General features: G+C 36.0%; 1 protein-coding gene across 15 annotated transcripts in view; it reads right to left on the bottom strand.

The window, feature by feature from the left end:
* The window catches only part of TTC6 (tetratricopeptide repeat domain 6), a 229,610-nt gene that overhangs the window by 47,768 nt on the left and 167,410 nt on the right, over positions 1–14,432 (bottom strand). For 14 of the 15 annotated variants that reach the window (XR_013521159.1, XM_035260381.2, XM_035260383.3 and 11 more), the window contains 5 exons: positions 13,723–13,892; positions 10,560–10,680; positions 8,956–9,106; positions 6,059–6,141; positions 5,073–5,149 (listed from right to left, as the gene is read on the bottom strand). Coding sequence is in view for 14 of the 15 variants with exons in the window: in XM_035260381.2 (XP_035116272.1) it covers positions 5,073–5,149; positions 6,059–6,141; positions 8,956–9,106; positions 10,560–10,680; positions 13,723–13,892 (602 nt within the window). In the remaining variant the exon portion in view is untranslated. Of the gene's footprint in view, positions 1–5,072; positions 5,150–6,058; positions 6,142–8,955; positions 9,107–10,559; positions 10,681–13,722; positions 13,893–14,432 lie in introns of those variants that run through there. The other variant, XM_078334808.1, reaches the window with a different exon arrangement.

Here is a 14,432-nt window from a genome sequence, read left to right as displayed (position 1 = left end):
ACGAGAAACCAAGATCAGAGAAAAAAGTGCAAAAAGGAATGAACAAAGTCTCCAAGAAATGTGGGACTATGTGAAGAGACCTAACCTACGTTTGATAGGAGTACCAGAATGTGACGAAGAGTATGAATCCAAGCTGGAAAATACTCTTCAGGACATTATCCAGGAAAATTTCCCCCACCTAGCAAGAAAGGCCAACACTCAATTACAGGAAATACAGAGAACACCACAAAGATATTCCACAAGAAGAGCAACCCCAAGGCACATAATTCAGATACAACAAGATTGATATAAAGGAGAAAATACTAAGGGCAGCCAGAGAGAAAGGTCGGGTCACCCACAAAGGGAAGCCCATCAGACTCACAGCATATCTCTCGGCAGAAACTCTACAAGCCAGAAGAGAGTGGGGGCCAATATTCAACATCCTTAAAGAAAAGAACTTTCAACCCAGAATTTCATATCCAGCCAAACTGAGCTTCAGAAGTGAAAGAAAAATAAAATCCTTTGCAAACAAGCAAATACTCAGAGATTTTGTCACCACCAGGCCTGCTTTACAAGAGCTCCTGAAAGAGGTACTACACATAGAAAGGAACAACCAGTATCAGCCATTCCAAAATCACACTAAATGCTAAAGAGCATAAACAAAATGAAGAATCTACAACAACTAACGGGCAAAACAGCCAGCTAGCATCAAAATGGCAGTATCAAATTCACACATAACAATATTAACCCTAAATGTAAATGGACCAAATGCACCAATCAAAAGTCACAGACTGGCAAATTGGATAAAAAGCCAAAACCCATCAGTGTGCTGTATCCAGGAAACCCATCTCACATGCAAGGATACACAAAGGCTCAAAATAAAGGAATGGAGGAAGATTTACCAAGCAAATGGAGAGCAAAAGAAAGTAGGAGTTGCAATTCTCATCTCTGATAAAATAGACATTAAAGCAACAAAGATCAAAAGAGACAAAGAAGGCCATTACATAATGATAAAAGGATCGATACAACAACAAGAACTAACTATCCTAAACATATATGGACCCAATACAGGAGCACCCAGATACATAAGGCAAGTTCTTAATGACTTACAAAGAGACTTAGACTCCCACACAATAATAATGGGAGACTTTAACACTCCACTGTCAATATTAGACAGATCAACCAGACAGAAAATCAACAAGGATATCCAGGGCTTGAACTCAGACCTGGAGCAAGCAAACCTGATAGACATTTACAGAACTCTCCACCCCAAATCCACAGAATATACATTCTTCTCAGCACCACATCACACCTACTCTAAAAATGACACATAATTGGAAGTAAAGCACTGCTCAGCAAATGCAAAACAACTGAAATCATAACAAACAGTCTCTCAAACCATAGTGCAATCAAGTTAGAACTCAGAATTGAGAAACCAACCCAGAACCGCACAGCTTCATGGAAACTGAACAACTGGCTCTTGAATGTTGACTGGATAAACAATGAAATGAAGGCAGAAATAAAGAAGTTCTTTGAAACCAATGAGAACGAAGACACAACATGCCAGAATCTCTGGAACACATTTAAAGCAGTCTCTAGAGGAAAGTATATAGCAATAAGTGCCCATATGAGAAGAATGGAGAGATCCAAAATTGACACACTATCGTCAAAATGGAAAGAGTTAGAGGAGCAAGATCAAAAAAACTCAAAACCCAGCAGAAGACAAGAAATAACTAAGATCAGAGCAGAACTGAATGAGATTGAGACACGAAAAACCCTCCAAAAAATCAATAAATCCAAGAGCTGGTTTTATGAGACGATCAACAAAATAGACAGACCACTAGCCAAACTGATTAAAAAGAAAAGAGAGAACAACCAAATAGATGCAATCAAAAATGATAAAGGGGAAATCACCAGATTCCACAGAAATTCAAACCATCATCAGAGAATATTACAAACAACTCTATGCACATAAACTAGTAAACATGGAAGAAATGGATAAATTCCTGGACTCCTGTGTCCTCCCAAGCCTAAAACAGGAGGAAGCTGAAACTATGAATAGACCAATAACAAGGGCTGAAGTCGAGGCAGCAATTAAGAGCCTACCACACAAAAAAAGCCCAGGTCCAGACGGGTTCACAGCCGAATTCTACCAGACACACAAAGAGGAGCTGGTACCATTCCTTCTGAAACTATTCCAAATAATCCAAAAAGAGGGAATCCTTCCCAAATCATTCTATGAGACCAATATCCTCCTGATACCAAAACCCGGCAGAGACCCAACAAGAAAAGAAAACTTCAGGCCAATATCCATGATGAACATAAATGCAAAAATCTTCAATAAAACATTGGCAAGCCGATTGCAACAGCAAATCAAAAAACTTATCCATCATCATCAAGTAGGATTTATCCCGGGGATGCAAGGCTGGTTCAACATACGCAAGTCTATAAACATAATTCACCACATAAACAGAACCAAAAACAAAAACCACATGATTATCTCAATTGACGCAGAGAAGGCATTTGACAAAATTCAACAGCCCTTTATGCTAAAAACCCTCAATAAACTCGGTATCAATGGAACATTTCTCAAAGTAATAAAAGCTATTTACGACAAACCAACAGCCAATATCATACTGAATGGGTAAAAACTGGAAGCATTCCCTTTGAAATCCCGCACTAGACAAGGATGCCCTCTTTCACCACTCCTATTCAATATAGTACTGGAAGTTCTAGCCAGAGCAACCAGGCAAGAAAAAGAAATAAAGGGTATACAAATTGGAATGCTGGAAGCCAAATTGTGTCTATTTGCAGACGACATGATAGTATACCTAGAGGACCCCATCGCCTCAGCCCAAAAACTCCTGAAAATGATAAGCAACTTCAGCAAAGTCTCTGGATACAAAATCAATGTGCAAAAATCACAAGCATTCCTCTACACCAATAACAGACTTAAAGAAAGCCAAATCAAGAACGAACTACCATTCACAATTGCTACAAAAAGAATAAAATACCTTGGAATACAACTCACAAGGAACGTAAGGGACCTCTTCTAGGAAAACTACAAACCACTGCTCAATGAAATCAGAGAGGACACAAACTGATGGAGAAACATTCCATGTTCATGGTTAGGAAGAATTAATATCATGAAAATGGCTATACTGCCCAAAGTAATTTACAGAATCAATGCTATACCCATCAAGCTACCATTGACTTTCTTCACAGAACTGGAAAAAACCACCATGAACTTCATATGGAACCAAAAGAGAGCCTGCATAGCCAAGTCAATTCTAAGCAAAAAGAATACAGCGGGGGGCATCACACTACCGGATTTCAAACTATACTACAAGGCTACAGTAATCAAAACAGCATGGTACTGGTACCAAAACAGAGATATAGACCAATGGAACCGAACAGAGGCATCAGAGGCAACACAACATATCTACAACCATACAATCTTTGATAAACCCAACAAAAACAAGCAATGGGGAAAGGATTCCCTGTTCAACAAATGGTGTTGGAAAAACTGGCTAGCCATGTGCAGAAAGCAGAAACTGGACCCCTTCCTGACACCTCACACCAAAATTAACTCCAGATGGATTAAAGACTTAAACATAAGACCTGGCACCATAAAAACCCTAGAGGAAAATCTAGGCAAAACCATCCAAGACATAGGAGTAGGCAAGGACTTCATGAACAAACCACCAAAAGCATTAACAACAAAGTCCAAAATAGACAAATGGAACCTAATCAAACTCCACAGCTTCTGCACGGCAAAAGAAACAGTCACTAGAGTGAATCGGCAACCAACAGAATGGGAAAAAATTTTTGCAGTTTACCCATCTGACAAAGGGCTGATATCCAGAATTTACAAAGAACTCAAACAGATTTACAGGAAAAAAACAAACAAGCCCATTCAAAAGTGGGCAAAGGATATGAACAGACACTTTACGCAAGAAGATGTATATGAGGCCAACAATCATATAAAAAAATGCTCATCGTCACTGGTCATCAGAGAGATGCAAATCAAAACCACATTGAGGTACCATCTCACACCAGTTAGGATGGCGATCATTAAAAAATCTGGAGACAACAGATGCCGGAGAGGATGTGGAGAACAAGGGACACTTTTACACTGTTGGTAGGAGTGTAAATTAGTTCAACAATTGTGGAAGACAGTGTGGCGATTCCTCAAGGCCTTAGAAATAGAAATTCCATTTGACCCAGCAATCCCATTACTGGGTATATATCCAAAGGACTATAAATCCTTCTACTATAAGGACACATGTACACGAATGTTCATTGCAGCACTGTTTACAATAGCAAAGACCTGGAATCAACCAAAATGCCCATCGATGATAGACTGGATTGGGAAAATGTGGCACATATACACTATGGAATATTATGCAGCACTCAGAAATGACGAGTTTGTGTCGTTTGTAGGGACATGGATGAATCTGAAGAACATCATTCTCAGCAAACTGACACAAGAACAGAAAATGAAACACCACATATTCTCACTCATAGGCGGGTGATGAAAAATGAGAACACATGGACACAGGGAGGGGAGTACTAAACACTGGGGTCTAATGAGGGGAAAAGGGGAGGGCCAGTGGGAGGGGGAGGTGGGGAGGGATAGCCTGGGGAGAAATGCCAAATGTGGGTGAAGGGGAGAAAGGAAGCAAAACACACTGCCATGTGTGTACCTATGCAACTGTCTTGCATGTTCTGCACATGTACCCCCAAACCTAAAATGCAATAAAAAATTAAAAAAAAAAAAGAATCAACAAAGCAAATGGGATACAGAGAAGTAAATATATATATATATATATATATATATATATATATATATATGACATTCCAATTACAAACAAAAAACAGAAAAATTGTAAGCTTGATATTTCCCATAAAAATCTCTCACAAAATTCACTATGAATCGTTTTACTAATTGACAATGTACATATAAAACTAAAGTTTCAAAATCTAATTTGACTCTCAAGTGAATTCTTCATGCTATTTATACATAACTATTGCAAAATAGCATAAAAAATTTAAAGAGGTATTTCTTAAAAGTTATAATTAATTATATTTACCTTTGTCCATTTCTGCTACTTGATAAATAGTAAACTTTGCAAGATTGTAACATCTCATCATAAGAAGATATTGTCCTCTGGAAGAAATAATATTTTTTTATTCTAAGCAGCTAAATATAATCTATAAAGTTTCTTATAATCTTAAAATTTTACAATATATGCATTATTATTTGCTTATGTATGCATAAAAATTATAGACATTTTATATAGTCCAACTACACCAGTTAGCATAGTGATGTGATGAGAAAACTTAGGACATGTAAGGAAATATGGAAAAGAAAAATACTCAAATCCCTTTTTGCAATTATCTGTATTTAAAATGTTATACTTTTTGCTGAGAAACTATTAAAAGATAAAGTTCGAGGCATATAAAAGGATGGAGGTATTTACATAAATTGATAAAATGTAGTTCAAGGACAAAGTAAACCCTTATCAGGAAACCATTGTCCCATTCCATTTTTCTAGGTCTCTAAATCCTTAAAAGATTATAATTTTGATAACTCTTAACTTGCAAAGTCTAGCTTTATAGCAAGTTCTACTACATTTGAAATACTACATGGAACTTGGCAGTACCTGTAGAAATGGTATACAATTTGATATGTCACTTTTTTTTCACTGAATTAGCTGAGGTTTATGTTTGGTACACATGCTTATGTTTGATTGTGGACATAATGAAAACAACTGTTCAAAATATGTTACCTTACTCTTATGAGATACGTGATAACTATATGACTAGTCACTTAAAAAGGCCTCAAAGAACTTAAACACTAAACAGCATTTAATAAAGGGAAAAATCTGCTTATCTTATGTAATAAATTATCTTAAAGTTTAACAAACTGTGTTGCTGGTGGGGAAATGGCAATTGCTGGGAGATTAAATGTAAAATGGGTAGCCTGAAAGGTTCAAGAGATCTTCAACTGAAGATCCCCATTCAATATCTCTGATGTTAAGTTATCCCAAGAAGAATTCAATTTCGATGTTCATACCTTCTTATGTATAATTGGATTCCATCTGGCTGCAGGTGGATAGCACGAGACAATTCATTTACTGCCTTTTTCAATTTATGCAACTGTTGAGTGATAAACAGAAACTTAGCTCCTAACAATACCAATCACTTCCCTTCTGATATTTATCCTCTCCCACACTTTACTACAGAATTTTGCAGGAACATCTCCTAACATACATGTTTTTCTCAAGATTCAACAAGGCAAATGGGATTCAGAGAAGTAACAAAAAAATGTATGAAATACTCTTAGTTTTTAAAAATCATTTATCTTTAATTTTGAAGAATAATTATACATAGCCACATATACTATGTCACATAAATGTGATTATATAATACATTCTGGATTTTGTACATGTTTGTGTTCTTTTTTCATTTAGCTTTCAGTTTTTCTGCCTCAACCCTAACAACTTTTTCAGCAAGCCTGATCCATCTTAATCAAGTATCATGGAGGCTGGGCTCACACCTCTCGTTTCAGCAATTTGGGAGACTGAGACAGGAGAATTGCTTGCTGAGGCCAGGGGGTCAAGACCAGCCTGGTCAACATAGTAGACCCTGTCTCAACAAAAACAATAATAAGAATTAAGAATGAGAAATAACATATCATGCAAAAGAGGGTGAGATAAAAACTAAAACTCTGTTCCATTTAAAAATAAGGAAGGAAAAACAGGCCTATACAAAAATTAAGTAAATGAATGAATATAACAAAATACAAAAATTATGAAAAAGTATTCTGTTAAACATCAATATATAATGAAAAGTAAACATTAATTATTCCCTTAGTACTGGTCACAGAAACACAATCTGAATTTGTACAAATCTGGGGACAAAAATCAACTACTATTGGAAATATTACCAAAGAAGCACTATACAGACCAGAGCAAAATTAACCTGGGACAACCAACCAATCCTTTTACTGTAATGGCACAATGATGCAAAGAAGTGAATGGACAAAACTAGTTTGTGCATGGAAGCAAGCAGTACCTGTAAAGATGGTATAAATGTTTGGAGGAAATGGTGGATAGACTCAAAACAGGAAACAGAAAAGGAGGAAGTCTGAGATTTGTTTAAACAAATTGGAAATTTTCTGTGGAACTTCGGGCCTGCTGCTTCCTAAGCTAACCCTGTTCAGGATGGTGTAATTAATAAATCATATAGTCATATGTCCACATTGCTACACCTGTTCTACCATCCGTACATGTCTATGCATTGAGGAAACCCTGGCTTAAGCCAAACTGAGGCTCATTCTCAGATCTCCACAAGCTTCCCTGAATTAGACCACTACCAGGCAGCCTTAGATTAAATCTACCCACATAATGGGGGTATGTATTCATGTAAATACATGCACAAGGGTTTATTTACAATTATTTTATTTACATGTAATTGCATTGTACAAATTTCACACTCTTTTGTGAGTCCTAGTTTTCTTACTCAAAAAAATCTCATGGAAAACCTTCCAAGTCAGCTAGCATAGTTCTATTTATTCTTTTTACCAGTTTGTTATATTCTATGGTGTAAATGCACCACAACATATTCAATCAGTACTGTGTAGAGATTTTTGCCTCTCAGAACAGTCTTTGACTATATCTTTACACCCTGCTGTCATGCTGGTGTTTTGATTTCTCTATGCACTCAGGGAAAACTCCAAATTCTGTAGATGGTCTTAGTTCCATCAACAGGGTTAGGTTAAGCAAAAGAGTCACAATTAAGCGTATATCCATCCTTTCCCCAACAGAGTCAAGAGGTAACATCACCTGGGGGCAACACTGATCCTGCCCTCAGTCCCCTATCTCTATCATCAGCAGGGTAAGGACTTTTAATGAGACTCTAGTCACATTGGGTCCTGAGATGTAGACGATGGAGGACAGAGCTTCCAGATAATCCTCTGTGGACATATAGTGTAAGTAAGGAATAAACCTTTGTTTTAATACAGTGCTTTTTATTTTATTTTTTAACCTCAGCATAGCCTCGCTTATCCTGGCTAAAACCAGTATAGACAGGTGACAAACGTAGAAGGGCAATTAGGAGCTAACTTCTGTGGGGTCCTGCAGACCTTTAGCTTTTGTAGAATTTAGCTTTTATTCTAAACACAAGGAAAGCTATTGAAGGATTTGAGCAAAGAAGTGAAATAATCTGACATGCTTTGGCAACATCGCTGTGGCTGCTATTTGAAAATCCATCCTGGTGAGAAACTAGTATTTGGACAGGGCAGTTAGTGGTGAAGTGGTGGAAATGGGTGTCTATTTTGAAGGGTAGAGGCAAGAGTTAATAGCATTATCTCTGAAAATCAGATCTGGCTAGAATCGGAGAATTTATTGTGCTCGAATCCCATTTATTATGCTGTTTGAATTTGTCACACCAGGGACATATAACATTTATTTTTAATTTAAACTTATAAAAAATTTTTAAAAAATAAAGGAAAGTATGAATGGTGAAGATCCCATTCTATGGATGGATCCCATTGTATGAACCCACCTACTGACCTGTCTCACACACACACACACACACACACACACACACACAACATTGGACCATAGACTCAATTTGTTAATAGTAGCTATTCCCAGAGAATAAAATTATAGATAATAGTTTTTAATTTATTCTTGTTCACATGCATATATTACCTGCAATAAATATATTATGTTTTTGTAATAAAGAAAAAAACAGGTATTACCTTCAAAAATGAAAGACATAAAAATGCAGACCTTGAAAGTAGATTTTATAAATGAGTAATGAGAGTTAACTCTACCAGCTTAACACATTGTTTATACATGCATTAGCCCCTAGAATTAACTAAAATATATATATTAAATTATGTTGAACAAATATCTAGAAAATGGAAGTTTATTTTTAAAAATCACTGTTCTCAGCCTTAAATACCTTAAAATAGGTTTCTGCTCGACAGATATAGCTTTGAATACATAAAGGATCAATTCTAATAGCCTCAGAAAATTGCCAAATGGCTTCCGTGTAGTTATCCAGGTGTAGCAGCTGTATGAGGCCAATATTTATATAAGCCAAAGTAATAGTTCTAAAAAAATGTGAGAAAGTGAAATCTTGTTAAACATTTTTAATTATTCCAAATGTTCTCTAATTAGGAATAAACTGAATGAAATACATTCATCAGTATTCATCAGAGTATTTTTTAATGTTTTACAATGGAAAGTAAATTAGTTATATGCTCTCTATGAAAAACTATAAACACTTTTATAAAATCCTTAGTAGGGAATTGATGTTTTTAGAGTTTGAGCTAGGAACAGAATTCCTGAAGTCTCCTAGACTTTTAGCAAAACTTTACTCTTCCTTGATTTACTCTTCAGTTACCTAGAGTCACAAGCTTAGTTTTCCACAACTAAAGAGTCTTTACCTCAGGCTATGTTCTATTGCCCTGAGTGACAGTGAGAAACAGTCATATTTAAGGGTTTGGTGGCTTGGGGTTAAAATCCTCTCCACATATATATTAACGCAGCTGCTTTCTATATCAAATAAATGTTATTTATCTCTTTTAGAATCAAATGATTTTCAGTAGAGAAATAACCCTAGAAATTATCATGTTTGATGCCTCTATTTCAAAATGAGAAAGCCACTCATCCAATAATCCAGCCTCACAGAATCCCTGACCCTTTGTCTAGACACCAAAGTTCCTGCTGCTCACTTTCCATCTCTTTGGAGCTTTTCTTTTTTCTTTCTGGCTCAAAAATGTCCAAAAGAAAACCACTGTGGTCATTATGGAGCCATGCTCCATGAATTTCCTGTGTCAAGTTCAAAGTTTACCTTGGATAGCTTAAGTAAACAGTCTGCTGGTTAACATGGAAATGGCAGGGTTAGTTACTCTTCCTGACACCTTCCATTTTCATAAATGCCTCATTGGAAAAGGGGGAATTTTTAATTAAGTTCTGTGATTTACAGTTTGACTTTTGACTACTGCATTTAACTTTCAGTCTGTGCTTCTTCCTGAACTTACATTACTAGCTAAATCATCCCAAGAAGAATTCAATTTCTAAATGGTATTAGCATTTTTATTTTGCTTTACTAAACAAAATGAAGCCAGAGATTCTAAATAGAAGGTTGCCTTACATTGAGTTGTATGTTGTCCACAGCGATCATATACTAAGCAGAATATTTTTTCATTATTTTTAAACTTAATGACAGTTTTTCACAAAGTTAATTTCCAAAAAGCTCTAGCCTGGGCATCTCCAAGATCTTCTTGATAGTATTGATTCCTTATGCATGGATTTAACTCCTGTCAAATTTATTTAACTTCTAAAATTTGCAAAAACACCTAAGGCAAACAGATGTTTAGAAGGTCTTATTCTAGAAGTAATCTTGCTCTTAGAAGTAGTATTTTTAATTCTGGCATGACTTTATAAATGTCTCTTTTTTACTAGGTTATCAATGACAAGGGGAAAGAAACTTTTTCTCCCATTTCAGGTTTTCAATTTTATACAGAAGTTAAATCAATAAATATGAAAAGGAAAATGTACCTTTCTAGAGAAATCACAGTTTCAAAGTCACAAATTGCCAGCAACCAAAGTTTCAGATGTGCATAGACTATTCCCCGATGTAGAAAACAACCAAGATTCTCATGGCCATCATTTATGAGTGCTTAAAATTAAAAAAAAATATGCATCTTATTCAGGTTCTAAAACAACCATATGTAAGTTGTATTTTAATCTGTAACCTTCCTATTGCTTATTCTCATTTTTTAACATTACATAAAATAGAAACATATCTACAATGAGTGCACTGTTTGGTAAGTAAAACAATAGAATCGTGCATTAAAATGTATTTATTAGTAACAGTGTGGCAATTGTGGTTCACAAACTCATTAAAGCTGAACTAAATCCTGATGGGAATCTAGCATAGTCCACTCACTATATAGGTGAGGAGATTAAAGTCCAAAGGGAGTAAGTACATTGGCCATGGTCATGATATGCAAGTCAGTGGCAAAGACTGGCCTAGAATTTAACTACAGTTAGAAGGGTGCCATGATCCTTGACAGTCTGATTTTATCAGAAAGCCAGCATTACTCACCAAGGCATGGGCTTGGGTACTAGTCCTGAAGGCAGAAAGCAGAAGTCAGGCTTACACACAAACCAGGATAGACAAGAGGCAACACCAAGGAAGGCAAGCAGAGTTTGGAGGTAAGGCAGACAGCTTTACTATGCACATCCCAAATAACAGCTATCTGGGATACATATCCCAAATAATGGAAGGGAGAAAAAGAACCTCCTCCCAGTACTCCAGGTGTGTGACTCTCATCAGCAACCAGTCTAGAGGTCATCTCCTGTCTCTCGCCTACTGATTGCCCCTTCACTTTTAAAACACGCTAGTGAATTAGATGGGGTTTCTACAAGTTTTGACACATATCTTTTAAGCTTACAAAGCTGTTCTGGCTTAAGATGGAAAAGTTTTACCAAAAATGTGTATAATGTTTACAGTCTAGGACAAAAAATATTCACAGTACTGGATTTAGGGAAGTATAGCCAGTGTCAGCAATGATCATACAGATTAACTAAATACAGTCATGCACCACTTAACAGCAGGGATGTGTTCTGAGAAATGCATTGTTAGGAGATTTCTTCATTGTGCAAACACCATGGAGTATATTTTCACAAACCTAGATGGTATATGTTATATATATATAAACCCAGGCCTGGGTTTTCAGAAAAAAATTCAGAACCCAATATATAGAGAGTTCTTTGATACCATATTTCCCCTTGCTACAATGAACATGATGATATATATATCATATGGAAAACCAAATGTCCCAACACCATTAATGAATATCAATCATTTCCCCTACTTGATCTGCAACGCCAACATCAAGTGCCATATATCAGGTTTAACCACAGTATATACAGTCTGTTGTTGACCGGAAACATCATTATGTGGCACATTGACTGTTATCACTTGAAGAAAATATAACTGCTCAGTTCATGGTGTGATTGGCTAGCAATGAAAAAAATCAGCTGTAGTTTCGGTGGTTGTTCTTGAAAAAAAAACTCTTCTCAACGAAAAAGGAAAAAAGATATTATTTAACCTCTCTGTGCTGTGGCTTTCTCAACAGTAAAATGTGAATAAAAACAGTACCAAGCTCATATTATTATTCTGAATGCCGAGATACTCCTTACTTGGCACTTTAAACAGTGCTTGGCAAGTAGCAAAATGCCCAATAAATGTTACATATCATTATTATTAGCTTAGAAAAATATCTTTTTTTATTGTGGGTGATAAAACTCCTTGGGCTATCTGGTAGAGAAAGAATTGAGGCTGAAATCAAGTTTGTCTGCTCTGGATAATTAAATAATAGGAATTTTGTTGAATTACTGTGATAGACTAGAAGTGGGGAGAGGAGGCATCAGAAGCCCAAAAACTTGGAGAAGAGGGAAATATGAGAAACAGGTCTTTAGAGGAAGACCAGGGAGACAGAGATTTAGCCAGTGGCAGATGGATAGGGCTGATAGAGCCAGATAAACTTCTAGAAAGGGGGGTAGTTTGATCTTCAAATTTATCTGTATTAAATTTGTCCTCTGAACCTTAAAGCATTCAGTAACAGATTACTAGATACAACATGTTTGTGTCAATGTTACACTGGAGAATGAAGGACAGACCTGGGAAAAAGCAAAACTGAGAGAACAATAGCCACAAGTAAGGATGAGCAAAGATGGGGAATCCAGCCAAAAGTTGAAATTGGACTCAAAGATGATGAAAGAATTAGACAGGAATCCTCAGTCCCCTTTCCCAAGAATCCTTTGAAACAGAGGGGAAGACAGCAGACTCCTCTCAACACACAGAATGAAATATGAGTTATTGTATTTTAATATTAATGAGAGGGGGACCTCAGAAGGCAAATGGACTTAAGACAGTCAAATAGCAATCAGGTTAGACCTTCTTCCCTGTGGAAATCTGGTTGTCTCTTCATCTCTAGACACTGTCTAATCTAGGATGATGGGATTCTAGAACTTTGGTAAACACAGGCATGTCTGGAGTTTTGGACTCAGGCTGGATTTTGTCAGTTAGGATGGGCTCATTCATTCTGTTGGAGGCTGTTTACCGAGCAATGACTCTATGCCCACAATTGTGCTGGGCACATACATAAACCAGTAATGTGTTGATTGAGGGTAACATAGAAATGGCCATTTTTAGCTGTTGGTATCCTTAGCTGCTAAGGATTCCCAAAACCTATTTTTAGTTTAGGGTTTAAAAACTGTTATCAAATCCCTTGGGCTGAGCCTATCAAGCAGCACACAGCCCTTCAGAAAAATTTACTGCCATTTTAGAAAGCTGACTAGGACACAGGCCTGGGTTTCCAGAAAAATTCTCAGAACCCAATATAGAGAAAGAGATTTCTTTGTATTACATTCTCCCCACAGTTAACACACACACACTCACACACACACACACACAAAGGGCATATTAGAAGCACTTCTAACTAAACCATTACAGCTATATAGCCGTATATTATATACCCATATAAGAATGTTAAAATGTATAAGCTTATGTCATATATACTTATATATGTATATTAATATATAGTAGTATACATATTACATTAGTGACCCCACATTAGCATTCACCACTATGAAACGGAGCTGTTGAATCTCAGATGAGATTGTTATATACATGTAATTGAAGGCAAAATACCTGAAATGCTATAATCCTGTAGTGCTCTAAAAGGGTTACTCTTTCTGAATAAGCAGCCTCGATAATACAATGCTAACCAATTATTAGGATCTAAGTGAATTGCAGCAGAAAAATCTTGAGTTGCTTGTTTATAAAATTTCTGTTTAACATATGCAATCCCTCGGTATGTCCTAGGGAAAAAAAGTTCATTTTAACAGGTATTGTAAAGTATATATTTTCTCTTTTTGGTAAACCTATACAAGTAATTTTATATTTGAGTAACAATTTGTAAATGTTTCTCCTGGCTTTGCAAGAGAGTTTAGTCATGATGTTAACAGCAAAAATAATATAAAATTTTTATAAATTGAAGCACACTTTATTGCACACATAATTATATGCTTATTAAGTATATTCTATATATGAATTATATGTCTACTAATTTTATTTCTTACATTCATCATGGAAGTATGTCAATAAAATAAGTATGACATTTACTATTATTTATTGAGTCCCCAAAATCTATTAGGTACTAATTTATACAAAATTGCTCTATAGAAAAACAAAATAATCAATTTTGCAGAACATGGACTCCAGTGAGTAGAAGTTGTTAGAAGGTTTTTCTCTGGTGCTTGAAGATACATCCAAATACATGAGAGTCTGCTCTTTCACGAATGAAAGCTATTGCATTGGTTGTATAAACTGCATTCCTTTATCATTAACTTCTGACTCCA

This window comes from Callithrix jacchus, chromosome 8 (genome assembly GCF_049354715.1).
Source record: "Callithrix jacchus isolate 240 chromosome 8, calJac240_pri, whole genome shotgun sequence".
Classification (NCBI taxonomy): Eukaryota; Metazoa; Chordata; class Mammalia; order Primates; family Cebidae; genus Callithrix; species Callithrix jacchus.
This window is presented reverse-complemented; position numbering and strand designations above follow the sequence as displayed.